Here is a 24,721-nt window from a genome sequence, read left to right on the forward strand (position 1 = left end):
TCTTCGACGAACAAAGCAAACAGTTTCATGATTTCAAACACAGTCGTCGGTCCAAGATTTTAAACACAGTCGTCAGTCCAAATTCAAACACGAAACAAAAGTCAAAAAGACACTAACAGACACCAACACGTCCAGAAAACCACAGTCAGGTCACAAAGAAGACAAACAATTCCAACAGTCAAACAAGTAACAAACAGACGCGCCGCGCGGCTTCGGTACCAAACTGAAACCAAAAATTCAGACGGAGTCAGCGAGGGTCTTGGATCCTCTACTCCAATAAAATTCAGACGGAGTCATCAAGGGTGCGGATCCCTCCGAAAACGGACGGAGGTGCCACGGATCCGGATCTCCCTCTCCTCCAACCACCCTTGGAACGTCTTCCAGGGCTGCGGGGGAGAAGTCTGAGCTCGTCAGCTCCTTCTCTGGCCCGCCCAGATAGTCCCCAGATCTGAGCCTATTGATCGATCGTTCACAGGACAAGACACAACAGACAAAAACCACTCTGGAAATACAGAGGGCCAGGAGGGCAGGTCTTTTCTCCAACCCAGGAGAATCACTGAATCCTCACAGGCACCCAGATGGGAATCTCCCAGGCGTCCCTGGGGTCCCTCCTCACCTCCTGGGACGTCTCCCAGGGCAGTGCAATCAGTGAGCCCCAGGCATGTCTACCGCTCACACTCGCTTCTCTCCTGAGAAACGGGCCTCCCTCCCGCCCGAGATGGGAGTGACTGCAAACCAGAACTCCAGAACTCATGAGAGCAAATACAGACCCAGAGTAGCAAATACAGACCCAGAGTTTAGCGGCACAAAACACAGACACAGACAAAGACACAGATGCTATCTCACCTCCAAGTGGGTCTTTGGAGACGAGGGTGGTCACCCATCCCGGACGAGCCCCCAATGTAAGACCCCAGAGCGGGAGACCCTCACTCAAGTCTCGGGATGACGCAACCCCCAAGAACTCACACAAGACCGTCCTTGCTGTAATTACATGAGGTTTATCGATAGCAACCAGTGCACTGGGGTCGAGACTCAGTATCCCACGCCCAGGGGGCAGTGGAGTTCACCACGACCTGAATTTTCACAGAGCTTATAAAGGAAAAAACCACAAACCAGGGGGAGCAAGAGGGAGGGAGGAGGGGAATTCTAAAACCATAAACTGCCCATACAGTTAGGTCATATGCTAGTCATGTGTAACACACCCAGGGCTTTGTGACATTGTGATTAGGGGTAGTGACATTTTACAGGGCCATTGGAACATTGTGGCCGGAGGCTATGGGTCATTATGGTTGTTCCAGGAAACTTCTCATGCAAGAATGTTTCGGGAACTATTGTATAGCAAGGGGGGTGAAAAGTTCAAGTTCTCACAGACCCCACTTCTTCTTTCTGGGTAGCTAGGCCCCTATTTCTCCTTTTAGTATTAATTTTAATTCTACACTACCTACCCCCACTTGAAAGCAGTCCCCTTCTTTCCCATCTTTTTTATCCCCTCTCTTTTCCTCCTTCTTCTCTTTTTCTGCTCTTTCTCTTTTATTTTGAAACAAGGTCTAAGTATTTAGCTCAGGCTGGTCTCAAACTCTCCACTCTTCTGCCTTAACCTCCCAAGCTCTAGATATGTAGGCTCGCCACACCACGTGCATGTGTGACAACCTTTTCATTCAAATAGATTCTCTTTTCTGCAGTATTGATGGCTTTTCCTTTATATAATAGGCTAAACTTAACTTTCTTTCCCTCTCCAATTATCTTTAAATTTTTAATTTAATTAATTACTTTATTTTTACTATTTCTTTCTATTCCCAGGACTTCTTGGAAAGACAGAACAAATTATGGTGCTCCCAGACTCAGAATGACTTACAGATAGAAATCCCAAGTGTTTACTGAGGTGTTCAAGGCCCTTCAAGCCATCTGGAAGGGGCTTTTCTGCTTTCTGTTAGTGTTTTCCACCCACACGGGGCTGCCTCCTCTGTCTCCCCAGTGCCCACAAGGATCCTACAGGCACTAACATTCTTCACTTGCTCATTTCTTCTTTCTTCTCCATCTGGACTCTCTCTCCTCTAAGCCCCAGGACTTCCTGTGAAGTCTCTCATCCTCTCTTGCATTCAGTAATTGCCCATCCACTGCACCCTTTTTCTTACTCTCCTTTGGTTCAGTCCTGTGGTGGATTGGCCTGAAGCTGTTTGCATTCTGATGTTAATTCTGCTTCCTCCTGAGGAGCACCCAAGGCAGGCAGTCCATCAAGTACTCTGGTGATCTCATATGACTCTTTTCCCTATTTAACTGAATAGTAAAGGCTAGAGTCTGTGATTGGGCAATGGAGGGGAAAAGTTGGGGCTGAAGTTTCAATAGTGGGGGCAGATAAAGAAGGAGAAGAGGACAAAAGGGGAAGGAGAGAGGATGCAGGAGAAGGAAGCAGGATGGACCAGAACCATGTCAGCAGGAGAAACCGCAAGTAGGAAAGGAATCTTATAGCTGGGGAAAAAGTTAGTATCGTGTTGTATCTGCCCAATCTAGGCATAGCGCTTATAATTTTTTTTTTTTTTTTTTCGGAGCTGGGGACCGAACCCAGGGCCTTGTGCTTCCTAGGCAAGCGCTCTACCACTGAGTAAATCCCCAACCCCCATAGCGCTTATAATTATAATAACTGGATTGTGTTTTTTTTACATGTGCTTATTGGGGTTGGAAATTCCAGCAACACTGTCCGTCTCAAATTCCAGATGTTCTTTCTTCTACCTTCCTCAAAGGATTGTTGGTTCTTCCTAACAGGCAGCACCCTCTACTCCCATTTCCCCTTGTTGCTTTGTAAGCCATAGATGTTTAAAACATTTTTGCTAGATCTGGAAAGTCACCAAGCCTTATGGTTGAGAAAACCAGACCCCAACTCAGGTCACAAAGAGCCTTGTAGGAATGAGAAGTTGAACTTACCAGGACAAGCTGCCTTAATAAATCAGCCAGATCTTATTTTTTTTCCTAAATAGAAGGTTTCACATATGTATTATTAAACTAGCCTATTAGTGTAGAATCTTACAAATATTGGAAAAAATCTAGTGTTTTCCAAAGAAAACATGCCCATCTATTCAAATAGAAATTATCTTGTCAGTTTAATATAACAACATATATATATATATATATATATATATATATGAGAGAGAGCTTTCATTTAAATACATTGATAATGGACTCAAGCTAGTAATGGATCATAGCAGTAGAAATTTTGTCTATACCCATTACTTGATATGCAATGCCTCATTTATAATACATACTACTTACTAGAGAAACAACGGAGAAAGGAGAAGAGATTATGACGACAACAGATCAAGGTTGTGTAATGCCCAAAATTAGCCTGTATGCCTCATCTGCCCAGGGACCAGGTAAATTCCTGGGAAGCTGGAAGCTGTAGTTCTTAGAAAATAAAAAAGTCCCACGGGAAAATAAGTGTCCTATCGGTTTGTCCTTATAAACTACTGCAACACATGGCTTGAGGCCATTCTCAGCTGGAAAATTCCAGGAAATGGTCCTCAGCAAAGTCTATCCCTTGTTCAATAGTTAATATTTAATTTTTTTTTAAAATTTGACTCAAAATGGTGGAGCTGGTTTTTCTGGTCAATTTCAGGATTTATAGTTGATGTAGAATAGTTCTCCTACCGTCATTAAAATTGTTAATTTGATTACCAAAGACACCTAGGGTCATAGGTAAGGAATTCTGTTATCAGGTAAAATGATACAGCAGGAGAATAACCCCAATTAAATGACCGTATGTCGGTGCCCCATGCCCGCACTGACACGGTCCAGAATCAGGTGAAAGCCTGCGGGATTAAAGAAACACACACATACAGGTTATTCATATCAAGCAAGAAGAGGAAGAGAGAGACTCCTGTAGCTTTATTCACCACTTATTTACCCAAGTTCCCCAGGTAGAAAATATCTGGGAAGCCGTGGGAAACCCTGGCTCAGACTTGGGTAACAAAAGACCTACTACCTGCCCTGAATAAACTAGGGAAAAATCCAGGAAGACCAGCCTAAATCTCAAAGACAATGGCCGAGAAGACAAAAGGCAGGAACGAATTTACCACTGCCCAGGTGTGTCACTGACCATTGCCCAGGTGTGTCTGCCCACGCCATACTGCTCCTTTGTTATGAACAAAAGGCTTCCACCTGCATCAGCAGGGCTCAAGCAGGGGTCAAACCCTGCAAGAGACCCAGAAGGGTCTGACAAGGGGGGTGAAACATTGCAGGGGCCCAGGAGGCTCTGACAACTGTAAATGATGATGCATGCCAAAATCCCTAGGAGTCCTGAGAAAGAGGGAGGTCCAGCAGGAGCTCCCTGATCTCTCTGATTTATTATGAACCAGGAGTCAGTCTTCTCACTGTGCTTGGCTCTGGATGGGTTTTGTCCAGGGCTATGCACCAAGAGGACGGCATCCAAGCTTGGCAGGGGTGGCTTTAAAGAAGCTGTTTTCTGTCGTGGACTTTTCAATGCACCTAAGTGAATAAAACCCTCCCTACAGATCTACTGCAGATACCATCCCTTCCAGGCTCTAGTGGTCAAGCTTAGTCCAGCTTTTGACAAGGGATCGTCAAGTTTAGTGAGATCCAATCATTTACCTGAGTCTCAAGCACATCTGGGGTTTTGACTGAAAGACCCACCCCATGAGTCTTAACTCAGAGCTGCAACAGGCTTGAATGAGCCCAGGCACGCCCAGATATCTAGGGCCGAGTCACCGTTAAAACTAACAGACCATAAAAGGAAAGGCATACAGAACAGACTAGGAGTACCGGATCTGGCAGGAAGGGATAAGTCTCTAGCCCCCCAACATTCAGGACGTCCCAGCCCGCACGTACTCTTTTACCATGTTACAACCTCATTTGAATATGATTCAAACCTGCCAATGTGTGTAGCAATACCTTATTACCTCATCTTGTGAAATAACCAATCATATGTGAACATGTCTATATGCCTCGTTTAAATCCACCAATCCCCGTAACTATGCATCTGCTTCTGTACGCCTGCTTCTGCTTCCCCAAACCCTATAAAAGCCCCATGCTGGAGCTGCTGGGCGTGCAAGTCCTCCGAAGAGACTGTGTGCCCGCAGGTACCTGTGTTTTCCAATAAACCCTCTTGCTGATTGCATCCGAGTGGCCTCGGCTCGGTCATTGGGCGCTTGGGGGTCTCCTCCTGAGGGAAAGGTCCTCTCCGGAGGTCTTTTCATTTTGGGGGCTCGCCCGGGACCTGGAGATCCTCCGCCCAGAGACCACCGACCACCCACCGGGAGGTAAGCCGGCCCGCATCTGTCGTGTCTTGCCCTGTCTTGTCTTGTCTTGTCCTGTGCGCGTGTTCAGTTCGTCTCAGTTTTGGACTCAGATCTGGGTTTTGGTCGGAGGAGAAGGTCCAGGGCCTTCGGTGTCTCAGGGTTCAGGACCCTCAGCGCCTCCGTTTGGGCGGGTCAGAGAAGGAGCTGACGAGCTCGGACTTCTCCCCCCGTAGCCCTGGAAGACGTTCCAAGGGTGTCTGGAGCTTGGTTCTTTGGGGCTCAGCCCGTATCAGAGGGATACGTGGTTTTGGTTGGAGGAGAGGGTCCAGGACCCTCGGCACCTCCATCTGACTCTTTGTTTTGGGTTTTACGTCGAAGCCGCGCGGCGTGTCTGTCTGTTATTTGTCTGATCGTTGGATTTGTCTGTCTAATTCGTGCCCTAATTTTCTTTGAAGCTACCATGGGACAATCGCTAACAACTCCCTTGAGTCTCACTCTAGACCATTGGAAGGACATCCGAGACCGAGCACGTGATCAGTCGGTCGAGATCAAGAAAGGAAAATGGCATACCCTCTGCACTTCCGAGTGGCCCACTTACGATGTGGGATGGCCGGTGAACGGCACTTTTAACAAGACCACTATTTTGCAGGTTAAGGACCTGATTTTCCGCCAGAAGCCGTACGGACACCCTGACCAGGTGCCCTACATTGTCACCTGGGAGAGCTTGGCATTTAGCCCTCCTCCTTGGGCAGAACCCTTTGTGGACCCGAATTGGCTTCCTGTTTCCCCTAAACCTGTTTCCCCGAGCCCACCTGACCCTTTGGTTGCTTCTTCCTCTCTCTATCCTGCTCTAACTAAGGAAGAGTCTCCCAAAGTCCCTCCCCCGAAACCTGTCCTCCCAGAGGACCCAAATTCCCCCCTTATAGATCTCCTGTTGGAAGAACCTCCTCCGTACCCTGTACCTACAGCCCCAGAGAAGAGGAAGTGAGCCACCTGCTGAACCTCGACATGAGGCGGCCCCTTCCCTGTGGCTGGAAGACTGCTAGGGGCGACGCGAGGTGGCGCCAGACTCCACCTCCCAGGCCTTTCCGCTTAGACAAGGGGCTGGCGGCCAGACGCAATACTGGCTGTTCTCAGCGGAAACAACATAACCCCCCCTTTTCTAAGGATCCAGTGGCTCTCACCGACCTGATAGAATCTGTCTTGCTTACCCATCAGCCCACTTGGGATGATATACAGCAACTTTTACAGGCCCTCCTGACCTCTGAGGAGAAGCAGAGAGTGCTCTTAGAGGCCAGGAAACATGTTTTGGGGGACAATGGACGCCCCACCTTGCTCCCGGAAGAGACTGATGACATTCTCACTTCATTTAGACCTGATTGGGATTTCACCACGGCTGAAGGTAGGGAGACACCTCGCCTTTATCGCCAGTTGCTCCTAAGCGGGTCTCCCGAGGGGCAGCACGACGCCCCACCAATTTGGCTCAGGTGAAACAAGTGGTACAAGAGGCTGGGAGACTCCCTCAGCCTTCCTAGAGACTTAAGGAAGCTTATCGTGTATACCCCTTATGATCCAGATGATCCAGGACAAATGACAAATGTCTCCATGTCCTTCATCTGGCAGGCAGCACCAGATATCAGGGCCAAGCTACAGAGACTAGAAAATTTACAAGGGTATACATTGCAGGATTTACTTAAGGAGGCAGAAAGAATTTGTAACAAGAGAGAGACACAAGAAGAAAAGGAAGATAGAGTACGTAGAGAAAAGGATGAGAGAGACCGAAAAAGAAGCAGAGAGTTGAGTCGAATCTTGGCCGCCGTAGTTCGGGGTCAAGAGAAAAGGGGAGAGGGTGGGAGTTCGAAAGGGCCAAAGCTAGATAAGGATCAATGTGCTTATTGCAAAGAAAGGGGACACTGGGCCAGAGATTGCCCTAAGAAACCCAGCGGGCTCAAGACCCATACAGACCTCCCTCTTGGCCCTAGATGAAGATTAGGGAGGTCAGGGCCAGGAGCCCCCCCCTGAGCCCAGGATAACTCTTGAAGTTGGGGGGCAGCCAGTCACCTTTCTGGTGGACACAGGAGCCCAGCACTCAGTCCTCACCCAGGCCCCTGGACAACTTAGCGACCGGACGGCCTGGGTACAAGGAGCCACTGGCAGCAAGAGATACTGTTGGACTACAGATTGACGGGTTCAGCTGGCTACTGGTAAGGTGACCCATTCCTTCCTACATGTTCCGGACTGCCCATACCCTCTGCTGGGCCGTGACTTGCTTACCAAATTAAAAGCTCAGATCCATTTTGAAGAAGGAGGGACCCGAGTAACCGGGCCCCGCGGTACTCCTCTTCAGATTTTAACCCTTCAGTTAGAAGATGAATATAGATTATATGAACCAGAACAGGACAAGCCAAAATCTCTAGAAATAGACTCTTGGGTCACGAAATTCCCACTGGCCTGGGCAGAGACTGGCGTGATGGGGTTGGCACTCCAACAGCCTCCCCTAATTATCCAGTTAAAGGCCACTGCGACTCCTGTCTCCATTAAACAGTACCCCATGTCATGGGAAGCCTATCAGGGCATAAAGCCACATATCAGGAGGCTCTTAGACCAAGGCATCCTAGTCCCTTGCCGGTCACCCTGGAATACGCCTCTGCTACCTGTTAAGAAGCCCGGCACTGGAGACTATAGGCCGGTACAAGATTTGAGAGAGGTCAACAAAAGAGTAGAAGATATTCATCCAACTGTCCCAAACCCTTATAACCTACTCAGCACCCTGCCTCCCACCCATACTTGGTATACGGTCTTAGATCTGAAGGATGCTTTCTTCTGCCTCCGGCTGAGCCCAGAAAGCCAGCCCTTATTTGCTTTTGAGTGGAAAGACTCTGAAATGGGGCTTTCGGGACAGTTGACTTGGACAAGGTTACCACAGGGTTTCAAAAACAGCCCAACGCTCTTTGATGAGGCCTTACACCGGGACTTGGCTGACTTTCGAGTCCAGCACCCCACTCTTATACTTCTTCTGTTTGTTGATGACCTTCTTCTAGAAGCCATGGGCCACTTCTGAGACAGCATGCCACCAGGGAACAGAATCCCTCTTGCAGACTTTGGGGCGATTGGGCTATCGAGCTTCTGCCAGAAAGGCTCAAATTTGCCAGACCCAGGTTACTTATTTAGGCTATCAACTAAGGGACGGACAGCAGTGGCTGACTCCGGCTAGGACACAGACCGTGGCCAACATCCCAGCCCCAAGAAATGGCCGACAGCTACGGGAATTCCTAGGAACTGCGGGATTCTGCCGCCTCTGGATTCCTGGGTTTGCCGAGATGGCAGCCCCCTTGTACCCTCTCACTAAACAGGGGGTGCTCTTCCAGTGGGGGGCAGAACAACAGGAGGCATTTGATAACATTAAACGGGCCTTGCTGTCCTCCCCTGCCTTGGGTCTCCCAGACATCACCAAGCCCTTTGAACTATTTGTGGATGAGAAGCAAGGGTATGCTAAGAGGGTCCTAACACAAAGACTGGGACCCTGGAAGCGCCCGGTAGCCTACCTGTCTAAGAAATTAGACCCTGTGGCCTCCGGTTGGCCACCATGCCTGAGAATGGTGGCAGCCATTGCCGTCCTAACTAAAGACACTGGGAAGTTGACCTTGGGGTAGCCACTCACCATCCTGGCACCCCATGCAGTGGAGGCTTTGATAAAACAGCCCCCTGACCGCTGGCTCTCTAATTCCCGCATGACCCACTACCAAGCCTTGCTACTGGATGTGGAACGGGTCCAGTTTGGGCCCGTGGTCTCTCTCAACCCAGCCACTCTGCTTCCTTTGCCAGAGGAGGCAGAACAGCACGACTGTCTGCAGATCCTTGCAGAAGTACATGGAACCAGACCAGACCTATCGGACCGACCTCTCCAGGATGCTGACCATACGTGGTACACCGATGGTAGCAGCTACTTGGTGAACGGGGAACGGAAAGCTGGAGCCGCGGTCACTACGGAGGACAAAGTGATCTGGGCAAGCGCCTTGCCTGTTGGTACCTCCGCACAGCGGGCTGAACTCATTGCCTTAACCCAGGCGCTCAAAATGGCAGAAGGTAAGAGGCTGAATGTATATACAGACAGCCGCTACGCCTTTGCTACAGCACACATCCATGGAGAGATCTACCGGAGAAGAGGGCTGCTCACATCTGAGGGTAAGGACATTAAGAACAAGACTGAAATTCTGGCCCTCCTGGCAGCTCTGTTCCTACCAAAAAGACTGAGCATTATACATTGCCCAGGGCATCAGAAGGGACACAGCCCCGAGGCACGGGGAAATCGGCTAGCTGACGTCTCAGCGCGTGAGGCCGCCATGGGCACCCAAGTTCTGTCCTTAAAAGACCAAGATCAACCCACGTCTCCACAGCCGGAACAGACCGGTTGGCTCTACACCACGGAGGACACAAAGCTCCTACAGAAAATGGGGGCCGTTTGGTACCCACAACTAAAACGGTGGGTCTACACAGGGAAAACAGTTATGCCTACAAAGATGACCTTTGAATTAATCTCCTACCTGCATAAATTAACACACCTGGGACTCAAGAAGATGAAGACCCTCTTAAGACGAGAAGAGATTGACACCTACCTCCTGGGACGAGATCAGGCCTTTCGGGAGGTGACTGAAAGCTGCAGGGCCTGTGCTCAGGTAAACCCAGGGAAAGCTAAAATTGGACAAGGAGTCCGTCCCCGAGGACATCGGCCTGGTACCCACTGGGAAATTGACTTCACTGAAATCAAGCCTGGTATGTACGGACACAAATACCTCTTAGTGTTCATAGATACCTTCTCCGGATGGGTAGAGGCTTTCCCCACGAAACATGAAACGGCCAAGGTGGTGACCAAGAAACTCCTCGAAGAAATCTTCCCCGGGTATGGAATGCCCCAAGTATTGGGGTCAGATAACGGGCCCGCTTTCGTCTCCCAGGTAAGTCAGTTGGTGGCCAAGTTATTGGGGATTGATTGGAAGTTACATTGTGCTTATAGACCCCAAAGTTCAGGACAGGTAGAGCGCATGAATAGAACAATTAAGGAGACTTTATCTAAATTAACGCTTGCAACTGGCTCAAAGGATTGGGTGTCCCTACTACCCTAGTCCTATACCGGGCCCGAATACACCTGGCTCCCCATGGCCTGACTCCTTTGAAATAGTATCGGGACCCCACCCCATTTATCAATTTCTTTGATTCAAATATCGCTGAATTCGCTAATAGCCCTTCCTTGGCAGCACATCTTCAGGCCCTACAAATCGTGCAGAGAGACATCTGGAAACCTCTAGCCGCGGCCTACCAAGACAGGCTTGAACAACCGACGGTGCCGCACCCGTTCCAGATCGGAGACACCGTGTGGGTGCGCAGACATCAGACCAAGAATCTCGAGCCTCGGTGGAAAGGACCCTATACAGTTCTCCTGACTACCCCGACAGCCTTGAAGGTAGACGGAATTGCGGCTTGGATCCACGCGTCTCACGCCAAGGCAGCCCGACCTGAGGAAACGGCAGATCACAACATCGCGCCCCAGACATGGAAGGCTCAACGCACTCAAAACCCCCTAAAGCTAAGATTTTCACGTTGTTGCTCTTTTTTCTTTTTTTTTTCTTTCTTTTTTTTTTTTTTTTTAAGTTGGAAAATAACTTTTATTTGTTCTAGGGCATTGGCTAGAGTCCCCTCAGAACTTCTGGAACTGCTTCTTGGTGCCAGCAGCCTTGGTGACCTTGAGCACATTGAATCGAACAGTCTTGCTCAGGGGCCTGCACTCTCCAACAGTGACAATGTCGCCAATCTGGACGTCCCTGAAACAGGGGGACAGGTGCACAGACATGTTCTTGTGGCCGCTTCTCAAAGCGGTTGTACTTTCTGATATAATGGAGATAGTCCCGGCAGATGACAATGGTCCTCTGCATCTTCATCTTCGTCACAAAACCAGACAGGATCCGTCCTCGGATGGAGACATTACCAGTGAAGGGGCATTTCTTGTCTATGTAGGTGCCCTCGATGGCCTCCTTGGGCGTCTTGAAGCCTAGACCGATGTTTTTGTAGTACCGAGGGAGTTTTTCCTTGCCAGTTTCTCCCAGCAAAACACGTTTCTTGTTTTGAAAGATTGTAGGCTGCTTTTGGTAAGCACGCTCCGTCTGAATGTCCACCATCTTCCCGGCAGCCTCCACGTTGTTGCTCTTAACTGTCTTATGGACTAGGGGTGGGGCGAGTCTGGGGGCTAGCCCCCACCAGGTATATAATATGTCCTGGATAATAACTAATTTAGAGACGGGCTGGTCTCAAGTCCTAGCTAATGGTAAGCATGCTGAAGGAACCTGGTGGCCCCCTTTGACTTTCGACCTTTGTCAACTGGCTAAGGACTCCTGGGAGCATACTGAGCGGACTCCCCACAACTCATACCCACCCTGCAGACACTCTGATTGGTATACTTGTCCCGGAGGTAAGAGGACACGGGAGTGCGGAGGTCCTGAGACCTTCTACTGCGCTAAGTGGGGGTGTGAGACTTACACTCGAGGATGGTGGGGGACCAAGAAGGGGGACTTAGTGGCCTTCTCCCCTGAGACTCCAGGCGAATCTCGAATTACAATAGAATTCACGGATCAAGGTAAAAACACAGACTGGAAGGTGGGGCGTAGGTGGGGGATACGGTTGTATACCCCTGGCCAAACTAACCCAGGACTCCTGTTCTCCCTCCAACTGGTGAGAGAACGGGTCAGACAAGAGATTGGTCCAAACCCAGTCCTCATGGATCAAAAGCCCCCTTCCCGACCAGCACCGGCACTGCCCCCGGTCGGACCCCCACTATGGCTAAACACCACTCAGAACTCCGGGGATATCTTGACAACTCCCTCCCCGACTAGGGACCCTTCCACACCGGCCCCTCGGCTGCTAGGAACGGGAGACCGGCTAATCAACTTAGTGACTGGGGCATACTTGGCACTCAATTATTCAGAACCTGACAAGACCCAAGAATGCTGGCTGTGCCTGGTCTCTAGCCCACCCTATTATGAGGGCGTGGCAGTCATGGGGAATTATACTAATCAGACCACGGCCCCGGCCAGCTGCACAACCCTCCCTAGCCATAGGCTGACGTTGCCGGAAGTCTCAGGACAGGGACTCTGTATAGGGACCATATCCCCCCTCTCCAGGTCCTCTGCGCTATCACCAAGAGGATCCCCACTGGAAGCTACTACCTAGCAGCTCCTACAGGCACCTATTGGGCCTGTAACACTGGATTGACACCTTGTATCTCCGGCGCAATCCTCCGCAGATCCTCAGACTACTGTGTACTGGTAGAAATTTGGCCTAAGGTCACCTACCATGGGCCCGAGTACATATACTCACATTTTGAGGGGCTGACTCGATTCAGGCGAGAACCCATCACCATGACCCTAGCTCTACTCTTAGGAGGAATCACCTTAGGAGGAATGGCTGCAGGTATAGGGACGGGGACCACCGCCCTCATCGAGACGGGTCACTTTCGTCAGCTACAAGCGGCCATGAATGCAGATCTAAAAGCTATCGAGGAATCCGTGAGTGCATTAGAAAAGTCCTTAACATCTTTGTCTGAAGTAGTCTTACAAAATAGGAGAGGGCTAGACATGCTGTTTCTTCGCGAAGGAGGGCTATGTTCTGCTCTAAAAGAAGAATGTTGTTTCTATGCAGACCATACAGGATTAGTGAGAGATAACATGGCTAAGCTCCGAGAACGCTTGGCCCAGAGACAGAAGCTGTTTGATTCCCAACAAGGCTGGTTCGAGGGGTGGTTTAACCGATCCCCTTGGTTTGCTACCCTGGTGTCCACCTTGATGGGACCCTTAATCATCCTCCTCCTAATCCTCCTCTTTGGCCCCTGCATTCTAAACAGATTGATGCAGTTCATAAAGAACAGACTCTCAGTCATTCAGACGCTTGTTCTCACCCAACAATACCAGAGGGTAAGACAACAGGAAGAGATTCCTTAGAATTCGATTTGAGTAAAGGATTTTACTCAAGTCTAAAAGAAAATGGGGGAAAATGAAAGACCCACCCCATGAGTCTTAACTCAGAGCTGCAACAGGCTTGAACGAGCCCAGGCACGCCCAGATACCTAGGGCCGAGTCACCATTAAAACTAACAGACCATAAAAGGAAAGGAATACAGAACAGACTAGGAGTACCGGATCTGGCAGGAAGGGATAAGTCCCTAGCCCCCCGACATTCAGGACGTCCCAGCCCGCACGTACTCTTTTACCATGTTACAACCTCATTCGAATATGATTCAAACCTGCCAATGTGTGTAGCAATACCTTATTACCTCATCTTGTGAAATAACCAATCATATGTGAACATGTCTATATGCCTCGTTTAAATCCACCAATCCCCGTAACTATGCATCTGCTTCTGTACGCCCGCTTCTGCTTCCCCAAACCCTATAAAAGCCCCATGCTGGAGCTGCTGGGCGTGCAAGTCCTCCAAGAGACTGTGTTCCCGCAGGTACCTGTGTTTTCCAATAAACCCTCTTGCTGATTGCATCCGAGTGGCCTCGGCTCGGTCATTGGGCGCTTGGGGGTCTCCTCCTGAGGGAAAGGTCCTCTCCGGAGGTCCATCATGACAACAGGAGAGTGGCCATCTATACAATGAATGTAGCTATACCAGGGTCTATGTAGTGTTTAGTCTGCCCCAGAACTGTGTTACAAAAGAACACATAAGGCAAATGGCCCTGAAGGTAGCCCCCTGGTGCAATGTTTATTCTGAATAAAAATAACGAAGCCTTTTCTTGTTTGTGAATTACTGTGTCAGGCACTTAACCATCCTCTCTCTGCATATAGTAGACTACAGCTTTAGTAGTTCATTTTAATAGATTCCCACCAACTTCTTTGAATCCATTTCTGTTTCAAAAAATAAAAGAAAAAAGTAGATTGTAACTAACAGAAACCATGGTCATCTTTTTAGCAGTTGTGCTAGAAGCATTTTATATAAGTGAAGTTTTAATGTGGAAGACCTATGACCTCTGTGGCTAAGTAGGGGTGAGATGACTTAATGGAGGGTGCTATGCACTCACATTTGAATTAACTCAAGGTCTGTCTCATAAAAATGTCTAAACCATGCCTGGGTTGCTTGTGTTTGAGTTGGACCCTCCCATTTTTCTTCTTGTGTTAGACTTGAATGATAAGAAACTTCATGCAGTTTGGAAATGCAGGCTTGTTAGAGGCCATTGTCCTTGGTATTGTGGCTCAGATGTGTACACAAGTCACTCCACATTGCTGGCTGCATGTACACAGAAGCTTTAAAGCTTTCCTAGGGGCTCTCATTTTTTGCACATGGCAAAAACCTAGTACTCCCTACTGTTAGCCCACTTGGCCTTTCAGGCAGCCGTCCTGACCACTGTGCTCTCTGCTCGTGGCAACCATGCTCCCTGCTCTTGTAAAACTCTCAGAGCTTCTGATTTTATCTTAGACGCTTAAAACTCAGAATGTGCAGAATGACTGCTGTTTTCCTCATCAAATCCAGACAGGTCACACGCATCTGCTTCTATCCCCAAATTCACCCTACATCACACACACACATTCTCATACACTCACACAAACACACACAAACTCATATATACTCTCACATACAACTCATGCACACTCACACCTGTACACACCTTATTGATTCTGTGAGACTGGTGTCCAGCCAGCTCTAAGATCTGTCTGTCTCCCTCATACTCCACGATATTGAGGTTACAGACACATTGGTACCATGCCTAGTTTCCAGGTGGGTTCTGGCCATTTTCACCCAGGTCCTCATGCTTGCACAAAAGTCATTTCACCACTGAGCCATCTCTTCTGTCCCTCTAATTTGTTGACCTTAGACAAAAGCCTGGCAGCTTAAAACAAAGGTTTTGCATAACACATTCTTCCACCAGCAGGCTGTCCAGATTTTTCCAGCCTTTTGATTATTTAATAGGTAGAGAAAATGAAGCTGACCAAGTCTCCTAAATGGTAATGTAAGAGTGCTGCTTTCTGTCTTGTTCGCTGTGGCCTGCTTAGCCTGCTTTCTTACAGCACAAGGGATCCCCAGCCCAGCCATGGCCCCATCCACAATGGTCTGTGCCCTCCCATATCAATGGCTGATGAAGAAAAGGCCTTACAGGCTTTCCTGTAGCCAGTCTTTTTTTTTTTTTTTTTTTTTTTTTTTTTTTTTTTTTTTTTTTTTGAGCTGGGGACCCGAACCTTGGGCCTTAAGCATAGGCAAGCGCTCTACCACTGAGCCAAATCCCCAACCCCTGTAGCCCAGTCTTATGAAACAATCTTAAATTGTGGTTCTCTCCTCTGAGATGACTCCAGTTTGTGTCAAATTGACATAAAACTAGTCAGAACATTAATGTTGACCAAAAAAATTCTGAAGAATAAACTGATAATGAAGATCTGATTTCTTGGAGAGAGAAGAGACAGAGGAGAGGGTGAGACGCCATGGCAGGTGATGTTAAGATTCTGCTCTGTGTATTTACAGGTTGTTATTAATGTTCCTAAGGGATGGATGGTACCAGGCTTTTTATGTTTAAGTGGGCAATTATATCTTATCAATTGGATCTTATAAAAAAAGAAAGAAAATCTGATTTCTTAACTTCCAATCATAAATACTAAATTTTTCATTTCTAATTCAATATTCTTGGATCTTAGCCTGGGAGTCTTTCAAGAAGGGGTTTATAATATCTTTTATTAGTTTATTGTTACACTGAGCCACATAAAAGTAATGTTTTTGAGAGTTAAAGGCAGCTTAATATGCATAATGTATGTGTTATCCTATCACCAAAGTACAGGTGACCTGGTCTACATTGAACAGTTGTTGTACACTCAAGGCTCTGTGTAAGACTAAAGATGATGTTTGGATATTATAAAGATAGAATCAAGCATGAGGATTTCATGGTAATGAGAGTGAGGGACAAGCTGCTCGGGTCTCCTGTCTGAGAGTTGAGCTGTTTCCTCACAGATCTGCAGTACAGAGGTGAGGCCAGTGTCAGTCTGTCCCTCTGGCCTCCCCAGATAGAGAGAGAGATTGGTCAGTTAATTTATCAAAAGTGTGTTTTTAGTTTATATTCTTGTAGAATATAGGTTATATAAAAATTTAAAAATGATACATATGTACATACACACATGCATACATACATACATACATACAGAGACAGGAAAAGCCACACTTAAAAAGACTTTAGGAACTAACCTGGGGCGGCTCGTTACCACCCCATAGACCCTGAAAACACACAGTAAGCTCCTTGGTTTAGATGAAGATGTTTTAAAATAACACAAATCACAATAGGACCATAAAGGAACAAAAGAAAGATTTGAAAAAAAAAAGAGCTCTTTTTCTCCTCTCCTCTCCTCTCTCAGTGCACATTCTCCTTTTTCTTTCTCTCTCTCTCCCCTACCCCACCCCCTTTCCTCATGGCAACTTCCCTGGCCTTGGTCCATGGGGCCAATGAACTTGCCCACCAGAAAGCATCTTCTCAATAAACCTGTTTTTAATAAAAAAAAGAGAAATATTTGAAGAAGCAATTGCTGATAAATTTTGAAAATTAAGATTGATACCAATGACATAACTTAAAAATTAATAAAATATTAAAAAGATAAATAGATCTAGAAATTAAAAATATAAAGCCCTATAAATCCGAAATCCAACCAGCTACATCTGTAACCAAAAGAACAAGCCTGTCAAAAACCTATACACATCTTTGTGCCATACTTGAATTTCTGAGAAGAAAAGATTTTGAAGGCAACCAGAGAAACAATGGCAACATTAATGCAGAAAGTGGAAATAAAAATTATACTTATTGTCATACCAGATCCCGTAGTAGCTTGAAGTTATCTTTAACATGGCCTACAGGAAGAAACTACTAATCTATAATTGCACATACAAAGTAAAGTAAAGAAAAGAAAGACTTGTGCAGGCAAACAAATGTTGAGTACACATCATCTGTGTACTCAGTTCTATCAGTGGATCTACTCTGTGAAAAAGCTTTTTCAGGCAGGAAAGACTATGACATCAGAGAGAAACCAGGATCTATACTGTGCAGAAAACATACTAAGAATCAAATAAATGAAAGTTTAAATAAATTTTATTTTAACATTCTGTACAAGAAAATTGGTAGTGGTAAAAATAGTATCAATAGTCTATATGTTTACAGAACACACAGAAGTAAAATATTGAGAATCTATTGTGCTAAGGTCTTCATAGTACATATAATTTGAATGTAGACTCTGATTCATTAAAAGTGTACACTGTAAACACCAGGATAACTACAGTATTAAACATAATTGTGATGCTCTTTTATATGAACACAATCTGCCCTCCAGGACAAGGAAGACCTGGAATTTTAGAACCATGAGGTCCTTTACTGCAGGGACAAGTACTGGAGTCTCCTGGGAAGTCAGAGTAGAGCTGACCCGGGACGTAGGTCTGGCCTTGTTGGAGGACGTGTATCACTGTAGAGCTGAGCTGTGACGTCTTAAGCTTAAGCTCCGCCCAAGGTGGAAGACGTCCCTTCCTGGCTGCCTTCAGATCAAGAACTCTCAGCTCCTTCTCCAGCACCGTGTCTGCCTGCAGCTGCCATGCTTCCTGCTAAGATGATGATGGACTGAACATTATCTGAAACTGCAAGGCAGCTCCAATTAAATGTTCACCTTTGTACGAACTGCCTTGGTCATGGATCTCTTCACGGCAATGAAACCCTAAATAAGACAGTGGGTCCTGATGCCTTGAAGTCTAATGTAGGGAAATTCATTAAATATTAACAAATGCTTTTCAAAGAGAATAACAAGGAATGAGTATTAATTCAACATTGGGATGAAGTGAATAAAAATGTTCAATTTATAACTAGAAACACCACAGATTTTAATATTAAACACATAAAAATACATTAATTATGAATTGTTTAAACACACCAATTAAAAGACAGTGAGTATTCAACTGGTTAAAAAGTAATATTAGGGTTGGGGATTTAGCTCAGTGGTAGAGCGCTTGCCTAGGAAGCGCAAGGCCCTGGGTTCGATCCCCAGCTCCGAAAAAAAAAAAAAAAGTAATATTAAACTTTGTACTGTCTACAAGAATGTTTATGGTGCATACCTTAACCAATAGAATTCTGAAGTAGCTATACTAATGTTGGACCAAGTAGAACTCAGAAGATAAAATTATGAAGAATGGTGTTGCTTGGGATGAAAAGGCTAATTACTAAGAATATATAGCAATGCAAAAAGTATGTGCACGGAATGTGAGAGTTTCTAAGGAGGTGGAGTAAAGCCTCGAAAAGAGTCCAGGTGGTAGTGGCTCACGCCTTTAATCCCTGCACTTGGGAGGCAGAGGCAGGAGGATCTCTGTGAATTCCAGGCAAACCTGGTCTACAGAGAGAGTTCCAGGACAGCCAGGACTACACAGAGAAACCCTGTCTCAACAAACAACAACCAAACAAAAAAGCTAGAAAACAAAAAACAGAAGAAAATGTGCAAATCCACAAATATAAATTCAGGACTCCATTTTTGAGCTGTGCATGGTGCTTTTCATAGCTGTAACCTCAGCATTCAGGAGTCAGAGGCAAGATGATTAGAGGTTTCACCCGAGGCTACCCTCATACACAACTGCACGACCCCAGGCTGATGTTCAGGTGAGCCTTTGGGTTTCAGCTACAGCTAGAAAATGGACACTTTTGGGCCTAAACCTCTAAACCATCGGGTGTCTGCTGAGACATTTATCCAATTGGGTTTGTCTCAGACCTTGCATGGACAACTTCAGCCTGAACTCCATGAGTGCAGGTTTTTTGGAAACTGAACTCTCATACCCACCCCCACTGCAAAACAGCCTCAGTGGCTGAGCACATGTGGCCCCAGGGGCTGCCGAACCCAACACTCCCTAACCTACCTACCTCCCTTCCATGCAACCATCAGCAGTGGCAACAGTGGCAGTGAAGGAGCAGCCTGGTTCTTTTAAATCACCCACTGCACCTGCTTAACTATACCCAGACTGGTAGGAGGAATGTTATAAACAACACATAGCTTGTTGCCTTTTTGACTATGGGATAAAGAAGGAGTCATAGCTTCACTACTGACTTAATTAAGGGCATTCACATGGCTGGCATCCATCTCTGTTATGGGTTTGAAAAAACAAAAACAATGTACCTTTCCTGGTGGCCCTAACAGCCAAACCTTGTAACATAATAGTAACCCACTTGGTATTAATTGTGAAGGCGTTACATTGTTTTCATTTGTTAGAACTTAGTTTTTGTCTTCCAAAAATTATGGTTATACTCTGTCTTTACTCTTTAAAAGGTTCTTTATTTTAACATACAGGTACAGTTTAGAGCAAATAACTAAAAACAGACAAAGGTTGTTTAACTCAGATATGCTTGGTAGGTAATAGTCTCAAACTTGTCAGAGAACCTGCTGAGAATGGCACTTAAGATGCTTAAACTCACCAAGACAGAGACTCCCAAATCCTTGCAGTGAGCCCTTCAAGGTCTCCAAGATGTGGGCATCGTGACCAAGGACTCCACCTGGATTGGGGTGCACTGATGACTGGGCATTTCTGCCCCATGCCTTACCCACTGCCAGGACCCTGCCCAAACTGTAGACAAATGGGGCACAGGACAGGCCTTGTGCTGCTTAAGACAGAGTCAGGTCGTTCTCCCGAGTTTCTCCCCCAGGAAGGTCAGGGTTGCCAGGCCTGGCAGTCAAGGCTGACCTTGCGGTGGGACCTTGGTCCCCAGTGAAGCCATGGACACCACAGGATTCCAGTCGGGTGGGCATCCGGGTAACCGGTCAATCTCTGCCATTAATTGATACATAGGCCTATGAATTACACTCCCGCCTACTCGGGTAAAATCTACTCTCAGGTCTGAAGGTTTGAAGACTGAACGAGTTCCTTTACCTAAAGAAACTCGCTTTTCCGTAAGGGATCCGGGTTATCGACCACCCGTGTTTCACGGTGAACAACTGGATAGGAGGAAACAGTAAAGTTTAAGGTTTATGTGAGGTCTGAGGATATGAAAGCTCTGAGAAAGTCTTTTGGGTCTAAGGTGTTTTAGGGTTAGGGTTAGGGTTAGGTAAATGCAGGGAATTCCCGCGTGCGCAGTGGTGTGTGTGTGCACAGTGGGGGGTCCTTGTCTCCAGTTGGTTTCTGATCGATCAATAAAGAGTCCGGGGCCAATGGCCGGGCAGGAGGAGTGGGGCGGGGCTTGGAGGCTCGCACAGGTGAGGAACTGGGAGAGGAAGGAGGCGCAGGTCGCCCTGACCCGGGAGGTCAGACCCGAGGGCCTCAGTCACGTGAGAAGCAGGGTGAGTGGACGCGGGAACTGCCCCTGGGGTAGCAGAGGTGAAGTCCAGACTTTAAAAGATTGAGTTAGGGGTTGGGGATTTAGCTCAGTGGTAGAGCGCTTGCCTAGGGAAGCGTAAGGCCCTGGGTTGGTCCCCAGCTCGAAAAAAAAGAACCAAAAAAAAAAAAAAAAAAGATAGATTGAGTTGCAGGGTTGTGGGGTCCTGCGTCCGCTCTGCCAGAGGGCGTGGCCGCTCGGGGGCCGAACGCGGGAAACCTGACCGAGTTCACCGTGCGCGGTCGCTCAGTGGGTGCTAGGCCGCAGGGAAGCCCGGGACACCACTCAAGGGGAGGGGAAGCTCAGACTGAGGTGCAGGACAGGCGGAGTTGGCTCAGGGGTCCCGGGGCTGCAGGGAGGCCGGAGTCATCCGGGTCTCAGGCTCCTGGACATCCGGGCGCCACCGGGAGCCGCGGAGGAGCTGGGAATGGAGTGGGGGCCGCAGGCTGGAGCTACCCCAGTGCTGGGGTGGGGAAGCGGGGAGCTCTGCCCGGGCCCTCGGGGAGGCTTCGGCTTGACGGTGGCAGCCGGCTTGGTGGTCAGGGCTGGGAGCGCGGGGAGGCCGTGTACGGATATCAGACGGCGGCTCTGTGGGCGGAGGCCTTCGTGGCTCCCCACGGCGGATCCGGCTGGAAAGGCAGCCCAGGTTTTGAGGCGTTTATTGTCATAGTGGAAAGTGCATGTGTAAAACCGTACCCCACTTCTCAGGGTGGGCCTGAGATTAAATACCCTTTGCAGGGAGGGGTGTCTGGGAAGGAAAGCTCATTGGCTAAGCCTTCTGTGACTTTAGGTGTCTCATAAAATGTGGATTTGTCTTGAGCCTTCATGACCACAGGTCACACTTGTGGAGGGGCCTGGGGTGGCCCTTACTCAAAAAATCTATGGGAGGGGCGGCCTGGCGCTGGTGACCCCTGGAATGCGGGAACAGGCAAAGCTCTAGGTCCCTTGAGGTCTCTGGTGCTTGGAGCCTTAGCTCAACCAGGGACCAAGCTACTGTTCATGGTTGCACAGTTAACTCGAGGGTACCAGGGGGGCGTTTGCTAGCAGCACTCAGCACTAAGAAGTCAAGGCGTATTAAAATTAAGTGCGTATGTGCATGCATGCGTGCGTGTGTGTGTCTTTCATTCATGAATCCCAGGCTGTTGCTCCTTCTGCAGCATGGCTTTCAGTTCAGATTACACACAGTGGAAACACTAACAACTTTCCTCTTCGCTTGTGTCTTTCTGCCCCGCCCGTCCAGTGGAATAATCTTCAGACCTCAGCAGTGCCTTCAGTCACCCATTACCTCCGGTGGGTGCAGCGGATGGAAGGAGCAGGGGTGGGGAAGTACAATGCATAGCGACTGTCTCCCTGGAGCAGACATTGCGGCCTATCCAGAGGTACAACTTTTGGGGATCCCCCTTTCAGTCTTGGGGAGGCGCCCTATTTAGGGAAGAGAAGACTTCCTACCTGGGGATGCTCTCACGTATCCTTTGACTGGTTTATCACGTTGAGGTTGTCATTTTACGGATAATGCACAGCTTGTCCTTGTGATATTGTCAGCCAGATTGATAGTGAAAATCATTCATGCCCGGCTTTAAGTCACTGTGTCAAATGGATTCCTGTGTCCTTGCTCCCTTCCTGTCACGTGGCTCATCTGTCTGTGAATCCCCTCAGGCTCCAGTGCAGCCCCTCAGTTCCAGTGCAGCCCCTCAGGCTCCAGGGCAGCTCCTCTTCCCAGTCAGGACAGGAACTTTCCTCCTTGAGGTTAAGTAGGAGGATCGCAAATGGAGGAGGACACCACCCCTGGCTGGATCGCTTTACTGTTTTTAAGGACATTTCACAGACTTTAATACACTGCGCATGAGGGCCCTGCATGCAGTTTGTCAAAAACCTAAAACCCTGACAGCCTGACCTCTCCTAGTAACAAAAGGTTGACTGCAAATCATCTAATGTAAATTATTGGGACTCATGGACATCAGCATGGGACTCACCCCAAGAAATGACCACGTGACTGTGCTGTAGCTAAACCCTGAATCTATTATAAACCCTAAGTCTAAGCCGGGGCACCACAGATATATTTGCACATCTGTGTTTATTACCACACTGTTCACAATAGTCAGGAAGTGGAACCAGCCTTGATGCTCAATAGAGGAATAGATAAAAAAAAAAAACATGCTTCCATGTGTAATGGAATTTTATTCAGCCATAAAAAGAGCGAAATTTTGAAAGATCTTTTCAGGAAAATAGGGCCAAATTGAGAACGTGTTAAATAAAATAAGTCAGACTCAGAAATAAATATATTGCATTTTTCTGTTCTATACATAATCTACATTTCAACAGAAGTGGAAGGGGCTAAGTGGAGAGAAAGGCCAGAGAGGAGTTAGTAAGTGGGCAAATATTATTAGTGTATGTAATGGCTCTTCCTGGATGTCAACTTGACTATATCTGAATTAACTACAATCCACAACTGCAGGGCTCACCTGTGATCCAGATTTGAGGCTTGAATACACACTTTTAAAATACCACAGGTTCATCTAGAGACACAAACAGGACATTGGAAGCAGGAAGATTCGCCTTCTTCACCTGCTTGAAAATTATGACAGCACATCCACTCCTTCTCCTGAAGACCCCGGAAACAACGATCCTCCTGGGACTGAACAACTAGAAGATTCTTGGACTTCGAATCACAGTTGACCAAAATTGGAAGCTGCACGAGAGACTGTAAGTCATCATGTCAAATTTCGGGGTTGGGGTCAGGGTACAGGTGGGGGGGTTAGGGTCAAGGTTGGGGTTGGGGTTAAGGGGGGTTAGGAGTTAGGGTTAGGGTTGGGGTTAGGGTTAGGGTTAGGGTTAGGGTTAGGGTTAGGGTTAGGGGTAGGGTTAGGGTTAGGGTTAGGGTTAGGGGTAGGGTTAGGTTTAGGGTTTAGGGTTTAGGGTTAGGGGGTTAGGGGTTAGTGATTACCGTTAGGGGGTTTGGGTCAGGGGTTAGACGTTAGGGGTTAGGGTTAGGTTAAGGGTTAAGGTTAGGGTTAGGGGTTAGGGGTTAGGGTTGGGTTGGGGGTTAGGGGTTGGGGTTGGGGTTGGGGTTGGGGTTGGGGATTTAGGGTCAAGTCAGGGTCAGGGTCAGGGTCCAGGGTCAGAGGTCGGGGTTGGGGTTGGGGTTGGGGTTGGGGTTGGGGTTGGGGTTGGGGTTGGGGTTGGGGTTGGGGTTGGGGTTGGGGTTGGGGTTGGGGTTGGGGTTGGGGTTGGGGTGGGGGTTGGGGTTGGGGTTGGGGTTGGGGTTGGGGTTGGGGTTGGGGTTGGGGTTGGGGTTGGGGTTGGGGTTGGGGTTGGGGTTGGGGTTGGGGTTGGGGTTGGGGTTGGGGTTGGGGTTGGGGTTGGGGTTGGGGTTGGGGTTGGGGTTGGGGTTGGGGTTGGGGTTGGGGTTGGGGTTGGGGTTGGGGTTGGGGTTGGGGTTGGGGTTGGGGTTGGGGTTGGGGTTGGGGTTGGGGTTGGGGTTGGGGTTGGGGTTGGGGTTGGGGTTGGGGTTGGGGTTGGGGTTGGGGTTGGGGTTGGGGTTGGGGTTGGGGTTGGGGTTGGGGTTGGGGTTGGGGTTGGGGTTGGGGTTGGGGTTGGGGTTGGGGTTGGGGTTGGGGTTGGGGTTGGGGTTGGGGTTGGGGTTGGGGTTGGGGTTGGGGTTGGGGTTGGGGTTGGGGTTGGGGTTGGGGTTGGGGTTGGGGTTGGGGTTGGGGTTGGGGTTGGGGTTGGGGTTGGGGTTGGGGTTGGGGTTGGGGTTGGGGTTGGGGTTGGGGTTGGGGTTGGGGTTGGGGTTGGGGTTGGGGTTGGGGTTGGGGTTGGGGTTGGGTTTGGGGTTGGGGTTGGGGTTGGGGTTGGGGTTGGGGTTGGGGTTGGGGTTGGGGTTGGGGTTGGGGTTGGGGTTGGGGTTGGGGTTGGGGTTGGGGTTGGGGTTGGGGTTGGGGTTGGGGTTGGGGTTGGGGTTGGGGTTGGGGTTGGGGTTGGGGTTGGGGTTGGGGTTGGGGTTGGGGTTGGGGTTGGGGTTGGGGTTGGGGTTGGGGTTGGGGTTGGGGTTGGGGTTGGGGTTGGGGTTGGGGTTGGGGTTGGGGTTGGGGTTGGGGTTGGGGTTGGGGTTGGGGTTGGGGTTGGGG

The 24,721-nt window shown here is 48.5% G+C and overlaps 1 protein-coding gene and 1 pseudogene across 1 annotated transcript; one reads left to right on the plus strand and one right to left on the minus strand.

Moving 5' to 3' along the window:
• The first annotated feature begins 5,709 nt into the window (after positions 1-5,709).
• Positions 5,710-10,909, plus strand: LOC116897751 (annotated as a pseudogene).
• LOC116898617 (40S ribosomal protein S11-like) lies at positions 10,888-11,435 on the minus strand. The gene is given in 2 exon segments (XM_032899827.1): positions 10,888-11,106; positions 11,108-11,435. Coding segments are annotated over 2 exon segments (477 nt in total). The 5' UTR covers positions 11,423-11,435; the 3' UTR covers positions 10,888-10,944.
• Between the last annotated feature and the right edge of the window lie 13,286 nt (positions 11,436-24,721).

This window comes from Rattus rattus, chromosome 4 (genome assembly GCF_011064425.1).
Source record: "Rattus rattus isolate New Zealand chromosome 4, Rrattus_CSIRO_v1, whole genome shotgun sequence".
Classification (NCBI taxonomy): Eukaryota; Metazoa; Chordata; class Mammalia; order Rodentia; family Muridae; genus Rattus; species Rattus rattus.